The sequence below is a fragment of the Aythya ferina genome (assembly GCF_964211825.1).
Source record: "Aythya ferina genome assembly, chromosome: Z".
Classification (NCBI taxonomy): Eukaryota; Metazoa; Chordata; class Aves; order Anseriformes; family Anatidae; genus Aythya; species Aythya ferina.
Genome location: NC_140299.1, coordinates 67,438,412 through 67,462,087, shown reverse-complemented (window position 1 = coordinate 67,462,087; position 23,676 = coordinate 67,438,412). Strand labels below are relative to the sequence as shown.

General features: G+C 35.0%; 1 protein-coding gene across 2 annotated transcripts in view; it reads left to right on the top strand.

Annotated features, from left to right (window-relative positions):
- Positions 1 to 21,861, top strand: part of AP3S1 (adaptor related protein complex 3 subunit sigma 1) — a 33,828-nt gene extending 11,967 nt beyond the window's left edge. Inside the window, exons 4-7 of one of the 2 annotated variants that reach the window (XM_084504969.1) lie at positions 1,875 to 1,946; positions 10,982 to 11,089; positions 14,188 to 14,229; positions 20,553 to 20,788. In XM_084504969.1, coding sequence (XP_084361095.1) covers positions 1,875 to 1,946; positions 10,982 to 11,089; positions 14,188 to 14,223 — 216 coding nt within the window. In that variant the 3' untranslated portion in view covers positions 14,224 to 14,229; positions 20,553 to 20,788. Of the gene's footprint in view, positions 1 to 1,874; positions 1,947 to 10,981; positions 11,090 to 14,187; positions 14,230 to 20,552 lie in introns of both variants that reach the window. The other variant, XM_084504968.1, reaches the window with a different exon arrangement.
- Positions 21,862 to 23,676: the final 1,815 nt, after the last annotated feature.

Below are 23,676 nucleotides of genomic sequence, written 5' to 3'. Positions count from 1 at the left end.
GTTTATAGAAGACTTTTATTATCACAACAAATTAACACCTACTCGAAGAAAAAAATCTGCTTTGCTTAGTTTCAATAAAATTTAACATAAATGTGTTCATTTAGGTAGTTAACTTGTTAATGATCTTCATTGTCTTGAGTCTGCCTGTGAAAATGCTCGGTGTTCCTGGTTTACATTATTCACTGGTATTTTAGAATGTAAGAATAATCCTTGCTTTAAATGCATAGAACATCAGTTAGATGTAGTTGGACTTGAAAATGGAAATTAAAAGTAAGTTACTAGCAACAGCAGTACACGGTACTCTTTTATATGTAAGCAGGTTCTGAAACTGAGGGATTGAAAATAGCAATAATGTGAGTTGTTATGCAGAGTAGGCAACTGGAAATGACTGACATCAAATGGACATAAATATGTATATGTAAAGGCAGGCCTTTTATTCCCTTTTTTTTTCGTCAGTAGAAGATGTCAGCAGAAATTTCAATTTCTTTGGGCCTAGGCATTTTGAAATCTGGTTTCTCTTGAAGACTAAGGTGGAATTAATAAGCCACATTGAAAAGACAGGGAATCAAAAACAGGTGCTTAACTTCTTCCATATTCCTGCATTTGGGTGTGAGTTTAGAATTGCGAAAAATAATTTATGTGCAGTGACAAGTTAAGAAATAGTATTAAATGCATATTGTGACAGAACAGCACTGAAATATAGAAAAATGAATTTAAACTTTCCATAGGTTGCAGTTTCTTTACTAGTCATTAATGCATGATCTGTAAATGCTTACAGAAGTTCTTTCTAACTTTGAAAATCCTAAGCTCTCAAACCCAAGCATATGTTTCACTTGGAGATCTTGCCATATCTCATGTGAAGTCAAACAAGAGTTACCCCTTGCGTAAAGGAAATTCTGCTTATATCTCTGTAAGACCGGAGTCTGCCAGTATACCACAAACAGATGGTGATTGACACTCAGGGGCTACAGGAGTACGAGTGTCGTCATTTTTTTTTATTATGCAACCTAAATGGGGGCTGGGATGATCTTAGAGGCCTGGAACTGGCTAGCATGCCTGCCAAGGGTTCTGTTTGGAGGTACCAGAGCAGGGTAACCTACAACCCATAGCTGGCAGAAATCATCCGTGGCTGGACTTGAACAGCTGCTTTGATTTTTCTGCCCTGTTCTATTTTGAATATTTTGTTGATTTTTCTACCTACATTCTAGATTCAAGGAGGGGTTTTCAGCCTGGGTAGAAACTGCTGGACCTTTCTGAGTTTAGGTGGTGGTATGCCTGAAAGTATCAATGGGTGTGACACTAAGGCTGATACCTTTTTACCTTGGTCCTTCCTGAATTCAGCATGTCTGAACCATGTGATAGTTGCTGTGTTGCTCCCTGAACTGTTCCCAGAAGCCATAATGCTGACATCTTGCATTGGATCTGCGTCTCTGTGTAGGAGAGTTGATTGTAGACTGGTAACTGGGAGATGCCTGCAACGTAGTAATCGATAAACGTAACAATAATGGAAAAAAAAACAGTAGATTTTTGCTTAATAATTACATTCTAAGGAAATGGGAATGAAAACTTGAAATGACAGCTGAGAAAATTGTAGTGTAGGTGGTGTCACTTTCTTCAGGATTCAACTATTTTCATAACTGTTTGTGATTTTAGCAGTTACGACATAAAATGACTTGTGCATACAGTTTTTCCTCTACAAATAACATTCTATTAACATAATTATGATAACCACCTAATTTTTGTGTATGCTTTTAATGTCTTAAAATCTGCCCATTTTTTATTTTCTGTATTTGTCTTTGTTGAACCTCAGACATAATGGGTCTATTGAGTTTATGTTAAAACTTGACCTTTGTTTTTGTTTTGCCTCTCTGCAGGTATTTGTGGAAACATTAGACAAATGTTTTGAAAATGTCTGTGAACTGGATTTAATTTTCCATGTGGACAAGGTACTGTGATGAGCTCCTGTACTATTTCTTGCCAAGTGAAATGTTTGGTTCAGCTGATACTTGGTATTAAAAACTGCAGTGATTTGACTTGTATTGTCAGTGAAATCTAGACAGATTCTAGCAAGGTATTATTTTTTAAAACTTGAAAGCTAGGGGGGAACCCACCTTTCTAAGAAAAAAAAAATGTATTTGGGAGTTTTGTGTGGTGTTATTGCACATGTAAAGTTGGAGACAGCTCAATATTGCTTTTACTTATCAGAGTAGGAGAAATTTTAAAGAAATAATTTGTTCTATTTTGTTGATGTGTAGGTGTTACATTACTGAGAATTGGAAGTGTTGCAGTTTTCCTGTTAGGTCTGGCAGTTGCCTTTCAAATACGATGTTTATGTAACTTAAATGCTGTGCAGATCTTTCCTAAATCTCAGACACTATGTTTTTCTTCAAGAATTTAAAAACAGCCTTCTTTGAATATTCCCAGCTATCAAGTACTTCATTTACTAATTTGGTTTTGAGAAAACCTACTATCATAGTACTTTTTATTTAAGAAGACATTGCCACCTCTTGGTATAAGTAATACCTAAATTACTGAGAAATGAATATATAGAGATCATATTTATTCCTTCAGTTGCCTTTTCTGCCTGTGATTACTTCCTGTGCAACTGCCTTCCCCATTTGTGAACATCTTTTTGCATCAGCAGGAAAGGACATGAAAATGAGATGAATATTACTGGAAGTCATTTTCAAATAGTAACAAATATCTGAAATAACCTCTTCAACTGACTAAATTTATTTCAAAATCAGGAAATTCTTTATGGAAGAAACAATTGTACCTTGACCAGACACTGAAATGCAAATGACCTTGAGTAAGTGTTTGAACTGATAACATATTTATGACAAGTCATTAGGATTTCCAGCCTGCCTGGAACACCTTGGCTGTTTCCAAAATGACAGGCTAAAGTTCAAAAACACTTCTAAAATGAGTGGCTTATATATTAGCTTCTGAGCTTAAAGAACCCAGATCTTGCAATACTTTTGTGGCAAGGAGTTTGATCTTTAGCTTAAGCTGCAAAATAGCTGCTGTGTAGTCTAAGCTTTAGCTCTGTAGCATGTTTCGTTCAGCAACATTCCTTAATGTTGCCTTTTACATTCTACAGGAAAACATCTCTCAAAGAAAATTTAGAAAATTTTACGTGCTCCACCATTTTAAATTCCTGAAACTATATTTCACTTTGTATTGTGCAAGTTACAAGCTGCAGAAGTTACTAATGATGAGATTATATTTTCTTGGTGAAAAATAATTGTCAAAGGGAAGCTAAAAGTGAAGTATTTAATTTGATTTAGTAAAAATAGAAGAAAATGCATGAGAATCCCTTTAAATGTTAAGGCTAAAATTTTAAACAGTGAGGAAAATGTGAACCCTCTATACCTAAGTAGGTAATTTAATAAGAGTAATCCATCTCAAAAATAAAAGATCAGTGGAACCTTGAGTTCAAAAGTTTTTGAAAATGGCATTTACCAGCACAGTGATTTTTAACTTGAGCACAAGTCTGTAAGAGAATACAATACTGCAATACCTGTTGAACTGCAGGTAATGCAAGGCTACCACCAACAATACAGTAGCAGTAGTTGTACAGTTCTGTCTAACCTGATGTCGCTTCCATTCTTTTTTTCCTTTTTAGTTAATACTAAAAATGTTGGTCTTTCTACTGCTTATATGTGGGCAAATTTTTGCTAGTACTCTTTTATTTGTACAATTTATTTAAGAGAAGGGAAATAAGTGGATTACGTTGTTTGCATAGTATTACTTGTTATAACCATAATTTCCTTCCATTTCAGATTAACAACTAAAAACATTGCATTCTGTTATTTAGAAAAGCATCTCTTTAAAATGGAGCAAGGAAAAAAAAATCATTAATCACTGTGTTTATAAATGGTTTATAAATGGTTTTAAATACTGCATCTTAGAACTGTATATTGCATACTAAAAGTGGGAATACAATTACAGAGAAACCTAGGAAGCATAATTAAAACTATGGAACTTTTTGCATTGGAGAAGAGGTTAAATATTCAAGACACTGGAAGCAGAGAACAAAAAACCATTAACAATAATAAAGTGTTGAAAGGCCTGAAGAAGATGAAAACTTGTCATTGGCAAAAACAAACAAACAAACAAACAAACAACAAAAAAAAAAAACCAAAAAACAGAACAATGGCATATCAGATAAAATTTGCAGGAAATAAGTTTGAAACAAAGAAAACAATGTATTTTTCATGATTTATAATTAAATTATGGAAGTCCCATAAAATTGTCCCATTTTATTGGATTTACCAATAATACAATAAATAGGTTCAAAAGTGATATATATTAACAAAAGAAAAATCTGACAAGGGCTGTAAAATAATTCAGCAACAAACAACAAATAATTTCTGTTTCAGGAATCCTTACATAGGATACTTTGAAGGAGAGATAATATATCAGGATAAAGAGTACTTTTCAGATTTCTTGCTTAATTTTTTTTAAGTGTCAACTGATGAATTTTTAGAGCTGGATAAAGTGCTGAATGTATTTTGCATCTGATTAATGTTTTTAAAGCAACCATGAGCATAAGTAGTAATTTTCGCTTTCCAGCATGCAAATTGTTTTAAAAAATGTGAAAGTTAAATGTTATGATGAACATATTCTGTAATGTGAAACACCAAATACGAAATACTGAATCATCTGTTCATCAATAATTCATGGTGCTTTAATCTGAACTGTGTATTTAATACTTTTTGAGATCATAATGATAATAGAGCAATCCTATAAAGCACCAAAAGCTAGAATAAAGAAATAGTTTCTTTATGACTGTAAAGATTGAGGAGGTATTTTCTTAATGTTTTGATGTATTGTAGAATACTGAGGTTTCATCTGTATATTAATTTGTTTTAGAAAAGAAATGATATGCCTGTTTTTCTGCCTGTCTTTAATGCTAATTGTATATTCAGAGTTGCAAACATTACAGTTTCAATTATGAGCTTTTGTGTGTGTGTGTGAAGCTGTTGTATTCATTCTTTTTCACTGCATCCATCATAAGAAGTATAAGGGCAGTATCTACCAAAGGCTGTATATTAACAACTGTCCCTGCCCTATGCAGGCATACTGGTGTTCCACACAGTTATAGCATCAGTGCCATAACGGGTTAGAATCCTGAAGTTTGCCTTCTCTACCCTTTTCCGTCTGCATGTAGTGCTACCTTTTCAATTATTTCTTTATCTGTACCTTGCTTCCATGTTGTGGACTTCTTTCAAAACTTGTATAAAGGGCGATTGTCCAGGGAATGCTTTGATGGCAGGCATTCGCCTAACCTTTTAAGTGAAATTCTTTCTCTGTGTCATGCAGCAGTTGCCATGGTTTGTTGTTACAATTGGGCTGCATCTTTTTGTAAGTGGACTGTGTGTTCAAGAAGCATTTTTTTTTCTTTACAAATTAGAAAAATGGCTCATCTTCTTCATTCTTAGAATTACGTAATAGTAATAATAATTTGCTGAATTGACTCCAACTTACATGTAACAATGTATTTCTTGCACTGGCTATTCCCTGAATTGGACACAGTATTCTAAATGTAGCCTATTGTATTGCTTATTTACCATGTTAGCACTCTAGAAGAAAAAAAAAAATATCTTTATTATTACTGACAGGACTGCAATTACTTACCTTTGTACTTTAGGAGGCAAAAATAGTCACCAAAACTGGCATGATTGAATGAGACTTATTTTTTTAAATCTACTTGTAATATACTGCAGAGAAACCAGACCATTTGTAAAAGCAAGATCAGATACTCACTGTCTTTGGTCGTTTTGGAGATTTGATATGAAATTCAATTTTTATTTCAGCGTTTGACGTCTGAGGATGTCATATCAGTAAGCTGTTTGAAACAAATTGTCTGAGAAGAGATATTTTTGTAGTAATATTACGACTTTTTTTTTTAAACAGTAATGAAAAATCTGAAAAGACCAAGACCTGCTCGTTTGTGTTTTTGTTCTGTTCTGCTAGACTTCCATTGCTTCTGTGAAGTTCTCTGCTGACTAGCAAAATAAAAGGTGTCCTTTCTTCCCTCTTCTGTCAGAAATATATATGAGTTACTCCCGTGCTTTAGAAGAAGGGCCAAGTTCTAGAACTTACCAAAGATTTCAGGAATATTAAGAGGAAATTAAATTTCATTTCCTCACCAGGATGTAGGCTGGAATTTAGTTTCTCATGTACTTAACAATGCAGTTTCAGGTGCCTGCGACATTAAAATGTATTCTTCAATGATGAAAATACTGTTTTGCTTCCACCCTCCTTGGCTTTAAAGCGAATAGTGTCTGAATTTTAAGGATATGCATTTGGGCTAAAGTTACAGTGGAATTTCTTTCTTGATATCACCAGCTCTGCCAAAGAGAGCAAAATGTGTGGTACTTCTCTAAAGTCAAAAGGTAGGGACTGTATTTGCTGTTTTAGAGCCACGTATACTTTAAAAAAGAAAATATAATTCAGGTCTATAATATGCAATAGTAAGTGATGGTATTTACACTGTTATGCTGTATTTCTGTTGAGAGAAGGAAAAGAACAATTTAATATTTGGTTAATGCTGGGCTTATGTAAGACTAACCTGAAAATTTCTCCCTGACTTGTTTAGGGAGACATGAATTATGTATTAGTCCTACCATAAGTCTGTACAATGCACATTCAGAAACTAGGAAAAAACAACAACACTATTTACATAATATGTGAAAAATACTTGCTTAGTAAATGATTGAAATATAACTACATTCATAGAACCATAGAATGGTTTGAGTTTGAAGGGACATTAAAGATCATCTAACTCCAACCCCCAGGCCTTATCTTGGTCTCATTGGCAAACTTGCTGAGGGTGCACTAGATCCCACTGTCCCTGTCACTGAAAGATGTTAAACAGTACCAGTCCCACCACTCGCTACTGATCTCCACTTGGACATAGAGCCGTTGACTGCAGCTCTTTGGATGCAACCATCCAGCCAATTCCTTACCCATTCAGTGGTCCAGCTATCAAACCCATGTCTTTCCAATTTCAAGATAAGGATGTCGTGGAGGATGTTGGGGGGGACAGCACCAAACTGACAGACTTAGAACTCTGATTCTGTATCATCTTTTGCTAGACCACTTTAAAGTGGACAGGCTTTATGACCACCACCAGTGGCACAGATGTAGTGTTTTCTAAACATGCTCTGTGTTACTTACTGTTAACATGCTAAGGGAAAAAAAAAAAAAGCTATATCTGTATCAATTTTAATATTATGTGTTTATCATGGTTTCCATATTAATATCTTTGATATTTTGTTTTTCATACTAACAATATCTTAAGTCAGTATTTTACATCATCAACTTGTATTATCAAGCCTTCTCTATGAGTAAAATTGAGAACTGACTGAAAGAGCAGTTTCTTTTTCTGTTGATTCTGTTGAATGAGTTGTATCTTTCATGAGTTGTCTATGAAATCATTCTTTGCAAATCTGTAGCCAAATGCAACTTCACGTAAGTGTTCAGTATTGTAGGTAGCCCATGCAATGTGTATGCTAACTCCTGTTTGTTTAGGGCTGTACATTTTCTTTATACAATAAGTAAAAATGAGTCTTCAATAAAAGGAAGTAAATATTGATGTCATTTTTCAATGCATTTGGATTGTCAGTGAAGAATGTGTTAATGCTAGATTACCATGTTTGTATCTTTTCTGATTGTGATGCTAGAAAATCTTTAAATTCACGTCATTGCAAACCAGGAGAACTGATTGCTTAGCATCACTTTCATATTATGCTTACCATTTTGGTATGTTGTGAGGAATACATACATACTAGGAGTGAAGTGAGTGGTTTATTAAGGAATTTTAGCCTTTCTAACAAATATTTGATTCTTAAATCTTTACTTAGCAGCAATAGACAGAAGAGAGCTGCTTTCTTCTGAAATATACTTATGAGGTATGGCACAAAAGCAGGAAGTGTGGTGGTTTTTAATATATTACCCTCAACTCATCTTTACATCTTTGATTTAGAGATTTACCTTTCATTCATGGGAAAACTTCATGCATATCCAAAATAATAGCGTAGTTATGCTTTGAAGTATCAGGTACGATGTGTTTATCTCAGAAAAGTGATCATATGTTCCATGTCTTCAGAAACACAGAATTACAGAATCATAGAATATCCTGAGCTTGAAGGGAGCCACAAGGACCACTGAGGCCAATTCCTGGCTCTATATAGCCCCACCCAAAAATCAGACCATGTGTCTGAGAGCATTGTCCAAATGCTTCTTAAACTCTGACAGACTTCGTGCTGTGACAGACTTAGTGCTGCTCCCTGGGGAGCCTGTCCCAGTGCCAGAGCACCCTCTGGGTGCAGACCCTTTCCCTAACCCCCAGCCTGACCCTCCCCTGTCCCAGCTCCATGCCGTTCCCTCGGGTCCTGTCGCTGTCCCCAGAGAGCAGAGCTCAGCGCCTGCCCCTCCGCTCCCCTCGTGAGGGAGCTGCAGGCTGCCATGAGGCCTCCCCTCAGCCTGCTCTGCTCTGGGCTGAACAAACCAAGGGATCTCAGTCACACCTCATACGTCTTCCCCTCCACACCCTTCATCATCTTTGTAGCCCTCCTTTGGATGTTCTCTCACAGCTTTTTGTTCTTTTAAACTGTGGTGCCCTAAACCTCACACAGTACTTGAGGTGAGACTGTACCAGTACAGAGCAGAGCAGGACAATCCTTTCCCTCAAACAGCTGGCAGTGCTGTGCCTGATGCACCTCAGGATGCGGTTGGCCCTTCTGTCTGCCAGGGCATGCTGCTGGCTTATTTCAACTTGCTGTCAACCGAAGTGTCCAGATCTCTTTCTTCAGGGCTGCTGTCCAGATTCTCTTCCCTCCGGCTCTACATACAGCCAGCATTGCCCTATCCTAGATGCAGGATATGGCACTTGTTCTACTGTTTGTGATTGCTAAGCTCTCTAATTTGTCAAGATACCTCTTCAAGGCCTGTCTGCTCTCAGGGGAGTAAACAACTCCTCCCAATTTAGTGACATCTGCAGACTTACTGAAAACACCTTCTAGTCCTACATTTGAGTCATTTATGAAAACTTTAAAGAGAACTGGCCCTAAAATGGAGCCCTAGGGAACCACTCTAGCGACTTGCTGCCAGCCAGGTGTAACCCCATTTACTATGACCCTTTGAGCCAAACCCATCAGCCAATTGATCACCCCATCATATATTATGTTTTTATCTAACTGAACATTTTGTGCTGAAGGATACTGCTAGTAACAGTATCGAAAGCTTTGCTGAAATCCAAAAAGTGACATCTGCTGGCTTCTCTTGATCAACTAGATCAACCTTTTCATAAAAGAATTTAAGGCTGTTAAGCAGAAACTTCGCATGTTTCAGCTGTGCTGGCTGTGGGCAATTGCCCTTCAGGTGTTTTTCAATAAGTCTCAAAATAATTTTCCCCATAATTTTACCAAACACTAGAGTGAGACTTACAGGCCTGTAATTACCAGGATCTTTCCTGCCCTTGTTGAAAAATGGAACAATATCTGCCAGCCTTCAGACAACCAGGACCTCTCCAGCTTCCCAAGACCATTGAAAAATAGTGGAGAGAGGTCTTGCAATGACATCAGCCAGCTCTCTGAGTACCCTGCAATGAATCCCATCAGTCCCCATAGACTTTCATGCATCCAGCAGGAGCAGCAAGTCCTGCACAAGTTTGGGCTTGGCTGGGAGTTGTTACTGCAGTCACGGTCCTCCAGCTCGGAGCACTTGGTATACCCGAGCTCATCATTGGTGTTGAGGACAGAGGTGTAGAAGGCATTAAATGTCTGAGCTTTGTCTACATCTCCAAATTGTTTGTGAGGTGACCATCCTCATCAAGTATCAGAGCAATGAATGTTTTCTCTGGTCCTCCTTTTGCTGTTAACATATTAAAAACAACAACAACAAAAAAAATCCTTTTCGTTGTTCCCCACAGTACTGGCCAACCCTAATTGAACCTTGGCCACGTGAATTTTCTCCATTCAAAGGCGAACAGTGTCTTATTAGTCCTCTCATGTTTCCTGACCTCACTTCCAGTGGCTATACACTTTCCTTTTCTGACTAAGCTCTAGAAGAAGATCCTTGCTCAGCCAGACCACCCGTGCCTGCTTGATTTCTGACAATTTGAAATTGCCCGTTCCTGTGCTTTTACTTAAAAATTGACCAGTACTGATGGACCCCCATGCCTTCAAAAGCAGTTTCCCAGAGGACCTTATTAACTAGTTCTCTGAGCAGCCTGAAGTCTGTTCTCCCTATATCCAAGGTTGAAGTTCTGGTGACAATTTAGGGGAAATTTTTGGGATTGCACTATTTTACATTATAAATGAACTCAAGTTTTAGTAGAAAGTATGCGAAAGCAGAGATTAGTGAACCAAGGCTCTCATTCTGAAATCAGGGTTACAGGGAAGAGGAATTTTAGACATAGCAATTTCATTAATGTCTCCAATTGGTTTATTCAGTCTTTCAGTTTGGATCCAGGCTGTCAATCCCCATCCTAGATACCGACATCTTTGTGTTTGTGGTGTGTGTGTTCAGTTGAGTTACAGCCGTTCCTGAGCCTAGTCGTGGTAGTCATGGGTGAACATCACTCAATCTCTTGTCCTTCATAGATGTAGCCCAAAGTAGTTTTTACACAACTGTGACCAATTTGTTAATATTGTAGAACTTATGCTGCTAATTAGAGCTTTTGTTCATAGTGCTTGGACAGAAGACACATACTGAAAGAAAGATGAATGACAGTTTCTTCTCCTAGCATTGATAAGCAAAGTGGGGTAGATTATGAGATTGTAAAAGAACTATGAGCAAAGAGGATGTTGCAGAAACAAACAGCAGGTTATGAGCTTTTTGTCCCAAATTGTTTTAAAGAAATTATCTTAATTTATTTACAGAATATATGTGTTCCTGGATTGATGAACCTAGGCATCATTTGTCCAGATATGTATTTGACATTTAAATTTTTTCCTATGTTCTTTTTTAGGTCCATAATATATTGGCTGAAATGGTCATGGGTGGAATGGTTTTGGAGACCAACATGAATGAAATTGTCACTCAGATTGATGCTCAAAATAAACTGGAGAAATCTGAGGTAAGAATGAAGCAGCACTATGTAGCATCTAAACTAAAAACATGATTGTAGTAAATGCATGCTTTGTAATGCTGCTTGTTCTTCAGTAGCAAACTATATAGAGCTGCTTGCTTATAATGCTAAAAATTCACAGTGTATCACTAAGTTAGTGTATTGTACGTTTCATTATAAGTAATAATTGCTTAAAAGATTAGCTGTTTAGTTTTTGCTATCTGTATCTAATAGCAGTGCCTGTCATTGCTATTGGGATACATCTGTAGTTCTGTAAGTTTCTTCTGCAGAAAGCATTTTATTTCCAGTATACTTATTTTGTTGGAAACCACTGATGACTATAATAGTTGAAATTAGAAGAACCAAAGTATGTAGACAACATATTCCTGTCTGCTTCTGGCAGCTGAAATAAATGGAATTGTATTTAGTGTCACAAAAACACTGTGACACGATATAGTAAATTGGAGTTAGATGGACTTGATAGAAAGTAAAGCCCACTTTTAGGCCCTTTGAAGTTGATATGAATTCTGTTATATTGATAATCTGAACATTTGGTCATTGGTTGAGTAGATTCTAGTGAGAAGATGGAATTCTCTACATACCCATATTAGTCTTAGCAAGGTATACTTGCATAACTTGTGGAAATCTCTTTTCCACTTGCTAAGTGGAAAAGATATACACTTGTGGAACAGTGATAAGACATACCTGTAATTCCACATCAAGATTTGGAGTGTGCAAATCTGGATATTAAAATGCTTGTCTTTAATACTGTTGAATGTTTAGGAGAGAAATTTAGAAAGAGAAGGGATTTTAAAATTATTTTAGCTATGAGACAGAATGCTACTTTTTTAAACATCATCAGACTTGTCATGTAAGCTAAAATGCTAGTAGTAAGACTGTGATTCTTACTGATAACAGAGAGAACATATCAGAAGAACATATCATCTGACTTTCAAAGCTTTTTCAAATTTGTAAACCAACTTTTGCTTGAATTGGAGACTTGTTCTAAAGCTGAGGTCAGCTGAGTGGATTGAAGTACTACAGGTGGCATAAATATGAACTAAATGACATTTGTGGGGAAGACACAGAGAGCTTCCTAGTTTTAACTCAAGTACATCTTGTAAAGCAGAGAGAAATTAATTCTTCAGCTTTTTTGGGGTAAATGTATACTGTTCTCCTAATTCTGCAATCTCACACTGCATCATCTTGAGTGTTTTGATACATTTAATTGTCTGTTTTACACAACTTCCAAACTGTTCCCAAGAACAGGACAACACTGTGAAAAGCAGGAAAAAGCAGTTTGATAGGATATTGTGCATGGCAATACACATCCAGAAAGATCATATTACAGATAATGAAGATATTCAGTACATTCATTTTACCACTTTCTCAAACTCAGAATGAGTTGTTGTTCATAGAGACGAATACTTGGATTTATTCTCATGAATTACTGCTGTATTTGAATAATTTCTGTATACATATATTTTTTATATATTGATGGAAGAGTAGTGTAGTGTCCCAAAAGCTGAATTTACTAAGCAAGTATGTTCTACCTTGTGTTATGCACAAAATCAGTTTCACCTAAAAGCATTTAATGAAGAAGGTTTTTCTTAATTATATGCATTCTATCACCGAATCAACTATAAACCAGTCTCTCATTAGGCATCCAAAACATATAAATTCAGTGCAGCCAGCTGCAATTTTTGCTGTTTTCCATTATCCATCAGTAAGTCATTCTTTCTGTTAAGGTACTTTTAGAAGAAAATCAGAAAACAACAACAAAAACATGGAGAACTCAGAGCATAAGCAGGGAAAATAGCAAATAGTAATTTATTCTTTCACATTCGGCGATGAATTATGGAAGGTAAAGAAGTAGCAGTAATAAATTGAAACACTTGGTGACTGGGATGGAGTAGAACATTTCACAATCTGCTTACCACAAATGTTTTTTTTAGTTCAGTGACTGTCTCTTCTCAAATATAACAGTTATTGTGATAGTTCGCAATACCTGATAAATATCTCTGTAGCTCATTAATTGGTTGTTTCATGGATATTCTCAGAAATTTGCTGATTGATATTTCTTTTCCTTTTGTCTCTTTGATCAAGATTGTAAATCTTTCAGTGTCTTTCCTAAACATGTATTTAGATAGAAGATAGAGGAAAATCCAGTTTGTGTAAATCAAAAACAGTAATAACTTCATTAATAATATTTTTGATTGCTGGTCACTAAGAAATCAAAACTAGTGGATCCTCTTAGTTTTGTTTCATCAGAAAGAAAATTTATTTTAAAAACAAATTATTATTATATCAGCTGTAGTTCATAGGACCTGTGCCACAGCATTCAAGCTTTATTCTGTTCCACTTTTTCAACCGCAGTCATGGTTGTGGCATCTATAATTTATCTGTGTTGAGGCTGAATTGCTTTTTGAATTTTGAATTGCCTTTTTGAATTGCCAGCTGAAATGGTGAATCTAATGAAATTGTAAGTAAGCTCCATTTACAGAAGTGTTCTAAATTTTGCAGTGTGTCCACCCAACTTTCCTTTGATACACAAAATCAGCCATTTGACATTGAGTATTTGATTAGTTTTATATTAGGTTTCTAAATAAGCTTTCAGTTGGATTTTAGCAAGTGAGAAAAAATGTGTTTGTTTAATTCACGAATATTTGAACAATGTTATCCATTCAAAGTATTAATTAATCCTTTCAACAGAGGTTATTTGTTTATATCACTGTGATTGAATCCCTAGCTTTGATTTCTGATTCAGCTCTTTAAGTAGCGTGGATGAGCTAAGAGGGAAATTGTATTTGTACCCTGCAAAAATGTCTTTACTGTATCTCCCGACCTTAAAGTTTAGTGTTTATCTGTGAATGGATTTCTGGTCAACCTTTCTAAAGCCAAAGGATCGTTGTGATTAAGGGAGGGAATTTATGGGAGAGGGGTCATTGGGATTTTATCCAGAGCTTCTGGAAGTATTGTAGGTAAACCTGGGCTACCTTTTCTCTATTTGGAGTGTTCAACTGCCTGTGATTTAGACTTTTAAGTTGGACCTCATTTTTTCCGAACCTCCTGATCTTTTCTAGCTCTTTCATTCTTCTCTCTTACAGACCTTTATCTTTCAGTCTCCCAGACAGGACAGGTAGACAAAGGTATTGCTGACTTTGAGAAAAAAATGTACTTTTAACAAAAAGGGAAAGCAAAATGATGTCAAAGGCAATAAATTATGTAGGCCAGACTCAAAAATTATGTGTAAAAATACCCATACTAGTCCTTGTAGCCTACTTTTTGTGCTAGTTTCTTCTTGTAGCTCCCTCATCTTTTTATTGGCTATAGTGTATTTTACTAGCTTTCCATTGACATCATATTTTTTCTTTTATTTCTCTTCCTGCATTTTAGAATTTAACTTTTCTTTGTATCATTGTTTAAGAAACAAAGAAATATGAACTTGTATGATTTTTTTAAAAAAGGTGCAAAACTGATCTTAATAGAAACTGAACACACAGCTAGCAAAATAGAATGTGATGATATAGTCAATATAGCTTCCTGATTGAAAAAATCTAACATAGGTAAGAAATGTCTTGCTTAGTACAACTTAATACTTCCAGATGAAAACAAACAACTTACCTGCTTGCAAAGAGAAGTGAAGTTTCAGAGTAAGTTTCAGGTAAACAGAACTTAAAAAGAAAACAAACAGATCCAAACAGTTTTATACATGTGAAATAAATTTTTCAGTATAGTTTATAAAGGTGATGTAGAAATACCAAAATTGTTCTTTCAATTACTAAGTGTGTCAAACATAAAATGAAAAGGGCAGTAAGTTTGTACTAAACTTCAGATGTACGTTTACTACCCTTGCCATGAATCACTGGATTTTGGTTTAAGATACCTTGGTAACCCCAGTCACTGAACATGAATGTTAATGAGGACTTGAAAAAGGAGGAGGAAAATATATGTTTAAGGTTCAGTTTATGGTCATTGTCCCCCTGTCATTTGCTATTTGAAACATTTAGTTGAATTCAGCCGTTTGAATGTCGGTCAATGTTAATTACACTATTTCAAACTTCATTTCCATTCATTTTAAGTATCTATGTATTTGAACTGTAGGTAGTTTAAATAGCTAGACTCTTAAGGAGATGAAGTTTATTTAATTTATAAATAGCTTTGCTCTTGTCTTTTTACATGATTTTTCCAGGAAAAAAGGTAATATAATACCTTACTTTAAAACTTAGAAAATACAGTTCTGTAATTGGTTTTACTAGCAGTAAGTTTTATAGCATTAGCTAAAATATTTTTGGGTAGTATGAAATATTTTACATAAATTTGGATTTGTTATGGCACATGAAGAAAATCAAGGAAATGACCTTCCTCTGCCTAATATGTCAACACTTGTAACATATAATCCGTATTTCATTGTAACAGTAGGGAGCTTGATTTCAGTTTTTTTTTTTTTTTTTTTATTATTTGTGCAAAGCTACTTCTTTTCTTTTTTTTTTTTTTTTTTTTTTCTCTGTTCTGCTCACCCATGTTCTGTTTTTATTTTTGGGTCTGGCAATGAAAAACAAACAAACAAATAATTAATCATTCCCATCCATTACTCTTTGTGATTCAAGTGCTTAAAATTTCTAAGAGTACGTCTTAAGTCTTCTTATCTGTTTGGCCTCATTTTGATATACTTGCAGACTTCATTTTGTTTTTTCTCTAATTATGTTCATTTATTTAACCTCATAAGCAGGGGACATGATCATTCCTTTATATTATGTATTGCATCTTTTCATTCTTTCATAACCCTGCTGCTTTGAAGTCATACTTGTTCTGGAAAGAAGTATTAGTATGAAACACCAGCAGCAGAGAGGTCCTTGTACCTCCAGTATATCTGGAAAAGCTTCTTTTGCAAAGCTTTAGCCTGAATTATTTTGTTTTCCAGTAAGCTATATATTTTCACGTTTGTTTTGGTGGTAGCTAGCTCTGTGTAGAGTTGCTTGGGATGGCAGTCTGAATCTTTTTTCCCTTTTCCTGTTTTTGTTTTTGTTTTTTTTTTTTGGTATATACACATTAACTAAATTTGTGATATGTAATCTTCTAATCTTCTTTCCAAATGATATGAGTTGTTTTTTTTTTTTTTTTTTTTTAATAAAACAATGTTTTGGGGGTTACTTTCATGTAATGTTACCGCTGGGATATTATAAGAAACGGTGATCATAACAACAAAGGAAATTGATTCTTACAGTAATAAAAAATGACCTAAGTAAACTAACAACAGTTCATATTTCTCACTTGATAGACTAGGACCACTAGAATAAGTTCTGTTATTAAATTCATCTATTTCAATCTTTAATATAGCATCGTTGTTTTGCATTTATAGAATTGCTTTTTCACTCTAAAAGCGTATGAACATGTTTGCAATAATTTTGTGCAGTAACTGAACCTAAAAAGATAATATGGAGTGTTTCAAGATTCAAGTACAACTTTGATAAGAAATGAAATTGAGAATACAAAGCAGCTGTGGCAAAAAAAAAAAAAATCTGATTTATTGGCTCTTTGTAATACCAGCTGTATGCAATTCGTACTGTATTTCTGAAAATTCATTAATGTGTCTTAAGAAGTATCATTTTCACTTGCTTAAGTCATTTGCTGGCTGTGACAGACTACTCATCATTCACTGCATGTTTAAAGCTTGCGTGTTTTGATTTTTTTTCAAGTGAAACGGTTTTTTCTTTGCACCTCACCAAGTTACTTGCTGAATTATTTTATAATAAAGGCAGTTGAAACATGTCCAATGCAGTGTTACAATGATGGCTCTTTTAATCAGGTACCTCTATAAAACTGCTTAAAGCACAGTGGTCTGGAAATATTTCATGTAGAACCGTTGTGTTTGTAGATACAGTTCACCTGCTCTAAAAGATGATTAATGGCAGACTACATACTAGTTCACTGTTTGACATGCTAAAAAGGAATGCAATCGCATTTGAAATAATTTATTAACTATCCAGTTTTGAAGTTTAAGTAGTTTTCAGTCATTTTATTAGATATTTTTTACAAACTGCTCTGACTTCAAAATACAGTATGACTGTTATGTTTTGTATGATCAACATTAGTTTTAATAAACAGCATTCTGCTGTGCATATTACCTATACATTGATACAAAACCACTTAATATAGAGAATCACGGGAGAAGAGACTGTAATAGTTTGAAATTCTCTACTCCAGTATGTGGTAGTGAAAGACAACCTTGCTGGCAAAAAAAAAAAAAAAAAAGAGGTAAACTGAAATTCCTAGTACTTTTTTAAGGGATCTTTGTTGATCCTGATTCAAGTGATCCTAATGAAATGTGACTGTTGGAAGTCGTGACTACATAGGGGGGTGGAAGGGCAATGTGTCAATTGTGGTATTTTGAATAATTCTCAATTGTGTCTCCATTGTGTCCTATGCCATTGGGGCGGGAGGCAGGGACTGTAAGTCTGTGTAAAGAGGATAGCTGCAGGTAGGTAAAAATAATGACGAGTTCTACTAAAACTTCTATTTGTCCATTAAGAATAATTAACTTTCATTAAAATAGGGTGAGGAATCTCCATCCTAGTCACCTAGAAGGCATCTCTCTTTTGAATTGCCAGCCATGCCTGTTTGTGTGGACCATGTCCATCACTTATGGTATTTTTCTGGTTTCCCATTTTTTCAGTTACGAATTGTATAACTCATTGCTTTTGTTACTACTTTATTAGTATTTTCATCTTCTGTATGGAAAACAGTTTACATTGCCCCATTTTTGGCTTTTCTTCAAGATTTTTTCTTCAATTACTGAATATAGAATTTAAAAGGTAGAACCAAATAAAAAGGAAATGCATTTATTGGTTTATCTGATAAAAATTCACTGGTATTTACTCTTCATTTAAAATTAATAACTCTAAGTTCTCAAACAGGAAAAGATACTGACAAACATCTACATATCTTCTGCACCATTTTTGAACATGTTAAATAACAAGAAATTGCAGTATCTAATGCTGCATCTTTAAGATATTGCAGATTAAGGGTTGTGGATTATGGACATGTACTTTTCTTAATACTACTAGTATAAGGTCCATACATTCCCCTTCAAGAAGGGATTGGAATTGAAACGGCCTCAGAAGTGCATAACACTTGGTGACATGAAGGGAAACCAAGGAAAAAGAGGCTTTAAAATTAATTTTTTCCGCCTTTCTAGTTGTAGTTAGCCATACAGCTGAGAAGGGATAATTTGGATTATGTGAAGGGCAGAAGTGAGAGCAAATTACTTGGTTGCATTAAGAGACAGAAGATTTCTGGAGCTTTCTCCTATACCCCCACCTGCCTTTCAAAACTTTGGCATGTAGCACATAGGAGTCTTTGGCAGGGGGGATTTTGTAACAGATGACTCACGGCTATCTGGTCTCTGTTCCTAGTACCAGGAATCCTCCTGTGGCTAACATCTAGGGATTTATGATGCTTAAGCCTTTCCACATAACATAAGTGGGTTAGCTCAAAGTCAGAAACTTTAATAGGTTTTATTTTGACTATGGGTTATCTTTTTGGAGGGGAGAAAAGACTACAGCAGAACTCTAAGTAGGATTTAAGGTGGAAACTTTATGTTAATTTGGCTATATGTTGTTTCTTTATTAAGAGAGTAGTAAAAGGGAAAAGTAGTTGTGCATAGCCTTCAAATAGTAGATTTGTTCTCTGAGGAGTGTATGAGGTGTCCACCTCCTTTTGTGTATTAGTGCAGGTGTACACATCAGAATTAAAATATTCTCCTCTGTCTAAATATACCCTGTAATTACGATGAGTTTCAGCGAAAATTGAGAATATGAAAAGGTTATACTAAAAGCAGTAATCTACAAACACTAATTAATCAAATATGATATAAACTTTTTCCAGAATATTCTCCTTTTGAAATGCTGTGTTTCTGGCTCAGAATTATTTTATGCACGAGTGCACTGATTTCTTCAGTCTTTGACTCCCTTAAGTAAAATCACTTTTAATGAAAGACCTTCCATTTCTACAGGGTTGTTAGGCTTTTCTTTTGTTTGTTTGTTTGTTTGTTTGTTTGTTTTTTTACCAATTCTTAGCATGTTGCTTTGTTTCTTGTATTTCTCCCCTTTTTTACTGACCTGTCAGATGCCACAATGTAAAACCACAGTAGTTTTGAAGATCGTTTCACTTTATTGTGTTTTATCTTTTGCAAATATTTTTAAGCCTACTTTTAAAACAAAAATAAAAAGTCCTTTTTTTTTCCCCCTACTTATTCACGGAATTTCTGCAACTATTAGTTTTGCTTTAAAGATCTTACAGGCTTTAACTTTTTTTATTTTTAATTTATTTTATTTATATTTTTTTAGCAAGAAAAAAAAGACTTCTGCACTTCAGTGGCAAGTCTGAAATAATGCCACAGAGCTAATTCTAAATATACTTAGTGAATTTGGACTTCTAGAAGAAACAATTCCAAATTTTTAATGAGTGCTACCTTTTCTACACAGTATCAAATATCAAACAGTTTTTGGTCTTTAACAGTCCTTAAACTAAGGAAGCTTTGAAAGCTGTTCTTCAGAAACAGTTGGGAATGATCATGTTCTGTATGTCTTCAGACTTACAAGTTAGAAATCATCTTTCTTAGTACTTCAGTAATAAGCTCTAGTGTGTAAACTGCACAGTTATTTTATCTAAAAGGCAGAACTGAATGGAAGTCAGTAACGAACTTCTATATTGCTAAATATGTATATTTATGAAGTAGAACTATAGCTTTAAATGGAGAAACTGCAGTAGAGGAATTTATTACAAAGTAGGTAGTACAGTACTTAATTTGGCATAATCAGATTATATAATGCTCCTGTGTGCCTAAAGGCTGCAGATATGTTAGCAAATAATTACGAAGGGTAACAGATTACATCATTTGGTCTAGAGAAATAATCTTTCTACATGCTCCTTATCATCCAGAAATGCAAGGTTTTCACCCTTTTCATTTCAGGCTAAGCCACCTTGAAATACCTCATGTTTGTTTGCATTTTGATATGTAATATGGTTCAACTGGCTTTCAGTAACTTGCTACTTTGAGGTTACATATTCTGAACCTGTAACCAATATCGGTCAACTCCAAACCACATGAACTCTTAGAATAGGCGAGAGACAAAGACAGCACGTTGAACTTAAGTACCTCGACATTGTCTCTTCAATAACCTGCATATTGCACACACGTGGATGAGCCCTCTTATTCCTCTCTGCATACTTTTCCATCAAGTTGACATTACATGTTTTACCATATAAAAAGGAACGTGTGAACTGTTTTCTCTTTCTGGTTTAATATTTCCAAATAACCCATTTCATTCCAAACACAATTACCATCTGGTCTTTCTAATTGTGTAAAACCATGGAAATACTGGGAAAGTTAGTTGTCTGTGTACACTGCTATTGAATCTTTTCGTAACCAACTTTGCCTGACTTACATTTTTCCTCGCTTTGTACACAGGCTGGTTTAGCAGGAGCTCCAGCCCGGGCTGTTTCAGCTGTAAAGAATATGAATCTGCCAGAGATCCCAAGAAATATTAATATTGGCGACATCAGTATAAAAGTGCCAAACCTGCCCACTTTTAAATAACATGGCTACTCCAGGTAAAACCAAGGAAAAACGTAATAGAGGTTTACCACATAATTGTTTACTAAATAAACAACATGTCTAACTTTTACTATTTGGATAAAACTCAAGGTACTGTATAGACATTATTTGAAAAATCATTGTGTGGAGTTGAATGTTGCTTTTGTCTTGTTTGTGAAATTAAAGGAAATGGGTAGTTCCCATGTGATTTCTAAATTACATTCCTATGCCCTTGTAAGGCATATCACTGTGTCGCGGCTGCTGCAGTATTTTGGGAAAGTATTTAAGATGTTCTTTACTTTGTATAACCTATAATGCTGAGTTTTTTGTATGTTCACTAAGGTCTATAATTAGTGCATTCCTTAACTACTTCTGCTCTTTGTCATGATAATTTAAGTGCAAATATTGCATGAAAACATTAAACCTTTGTTTTGTTTAAATAAAATCATAACAAACTGGACTTCTAAATACCTGTTTGTCTGATATTGACTCATTGCAATAAATCACTTCTATTTCCTATTCATTGAGCCTATTGACTACACATAAATACTGTTGCAGCAAGCATTAATGTTGTATTTTAATCTCTGAAGGTATTACACTGGAGTGTTGTATTGAACATACTGGCTCTTAACATCTCTCACAAAAGCTGTTCATTGTTATCCTGAAGGAAATACTGCCTTTACTGAAGGTCTGATGACTTCTGTTTACATATAGATGTTGAGAAGATACTTACACAATCTGATAGACTTTTCCTGATGGTCTGACGTTGTCTGGGGAGAAAAGGGGACTCAGAAGGGTTTCTGCAGTTGCCTGTGTCTGTTGTGGGAAGTACAGAACAGGCTGAAATGATTGGGCAGCTCAGAACTGTAAATGTAAGTGTATCATGTAATGTGAGAAGAAAAAGGACTCTGCAAAGATACTTACAAGTATACTTTAATAGGGCCTCTGTGTCTGGTGGAATTTGCAGTTCTCTACTTGGAGATTTATGAGATACGTAGTGTTGTCAAGACCTCAGAAAATCTAAGTACTATCACGTCTGTGTAAGTTGCTCAGCTCTTCAGCTTTTCTGTGATTTAAAAAAATAAAGGAGGATAGTGATTAATTTTTATAGTCATGCACTTAAGCTCTGTGTGATGTACAAAACTCTTCAAATGAATAATAAAATCACCATTCGCATATTTAAGAATGCCTCTAAAGTTTTCTTCTCCAAAAACATGTATGCAATTGTAAATTTATATGAAAACACAATAATATTGCATCAAGGACAACACATTTCAGGGCTAGTCTGACTATGTTACTTTAGAAAGTTGTATTTTATGTAAGTGAAACCTTCTTTTGAGTCGAATGTTAGACATAACCCATAGGATAAATGTGGAATCACATCGCAATCTCAGCTTAATCATTTGTAATTACCATTGGTACTTTTTGAGAGCATATGTTGAGAGGGGAAAAAGAGAGACAGTAATTTTGAAGTATAAAATCTGATACAATCTGAGGAACTTAGATGTGTTTTTTAAGAAAATAAAGGAACTTCATTTGTATTGTTCTTATGACATTTAGTAAGCGTCAAGGAACACTTACTATTTCGTAAGTGCATTTGAAAGAAGAATTGCCCTCTTCATCCCTCATGAATGTATATTCTTCCAAGTTAAGTTTCGTAGTTAAGAATTCTGAGGAAATTTCGGGGGGGAGAGGGATAAGGAGAAAATGAACACTTTGTCATTTCCACTCTTAGAAAAAAGAGAATGAAACATGCAGCATTTTTTATATGATGTAGAGTATCTTTAGTATTCCCAAGTTACACAGCTTAGCTAAAACAAATCTGGAACTGTTAGAGCTTCACCTGCTTTTGCCAACTTTTGTTTTTCTGCTTAATGCATAGACCATGTGACATTCAAAGTAAAGATGTTGGAAATTTTCCACATTGTTCCCTTCTGAGGGATTACTCCGTGCTGCTGCTGCAGAAGAAATAGGAAACTTTGAAACATGTGCTACTCTGACCTACAGATAGTTCTTGCTATTTGTGAAAGAGTTCATAATTTCAGAAATTTTCAAGTCCTCCATTTCTTGTCTCACTTTTCTCCCTCAAGCTCATTTCAGACTTGTAAGTTCACATAATTTAAAAAAAAAAAATCATTCCCTACCGTGAAGTCTTTTCAGGTTTTGTTTGAATCAAACATTTTTCTAACTGTTCAGGGAAAATATGTCTGAGATGCATCTTGACATGAAGCATGTTTCAGTTGAATTTCTCAACTCTCAAGGAAGCCTAGCTATTAACAAATTATTTTAGTGAATTAGAACTTAGCTATTAGCAATTATGTGACTTTTTTAAAGCTTTATTTTATTTTATTTTATTTTATTTTATTTTATTTTATTTTATTTTATTTTATTTTATTTTATTTTATTTTATTTTATTTTATTTTATTTTATTTTATTTTAACTTTTGATTACTGTTATTTGTGCCACCTCCCTCCTACCTGAGAATGTGGCTTCTGCAGGAGGGTATTCTTCTCTGGACAGCTTTTCTATAGACATCAGACTTCAAGAAGCTTCTCTGCATGTGACTGGCTAGCAAACACTTAGTGCAAGGATGTGGCTAAAAGCTACAACTGGAGCTCCCTTAGTAAAAATCCTTGGATGGGGAGAAATTCTTGATTTTTGACATTAGAATTGCATTCCTTTCAAAGAGAAGCTCTCTTTCTCATGCACAAAAGAGGTATACTGCAGAAAGCCTGAATGGTAATAGTTTTGTCTTCACAGATGACATGATCACATGGACTTTCAGCACAGCTGAAGCTATTTACCAGTCCTCTGCTGGAGGAGTGTCATTAGTTTGCCAGGGGGAATGTAACCCATATATGTCACTTGACTCTGCCAGGCATTAAAATAAAACCAGTCATGGGAAGATTGACAGGAATGATGAGAATGTCATCCTTGTTCTTGATCTTCTAGGTCTTGCCTTGCGTGCAGGTAATCAAAGGTTTGCTGTGATGGTGAC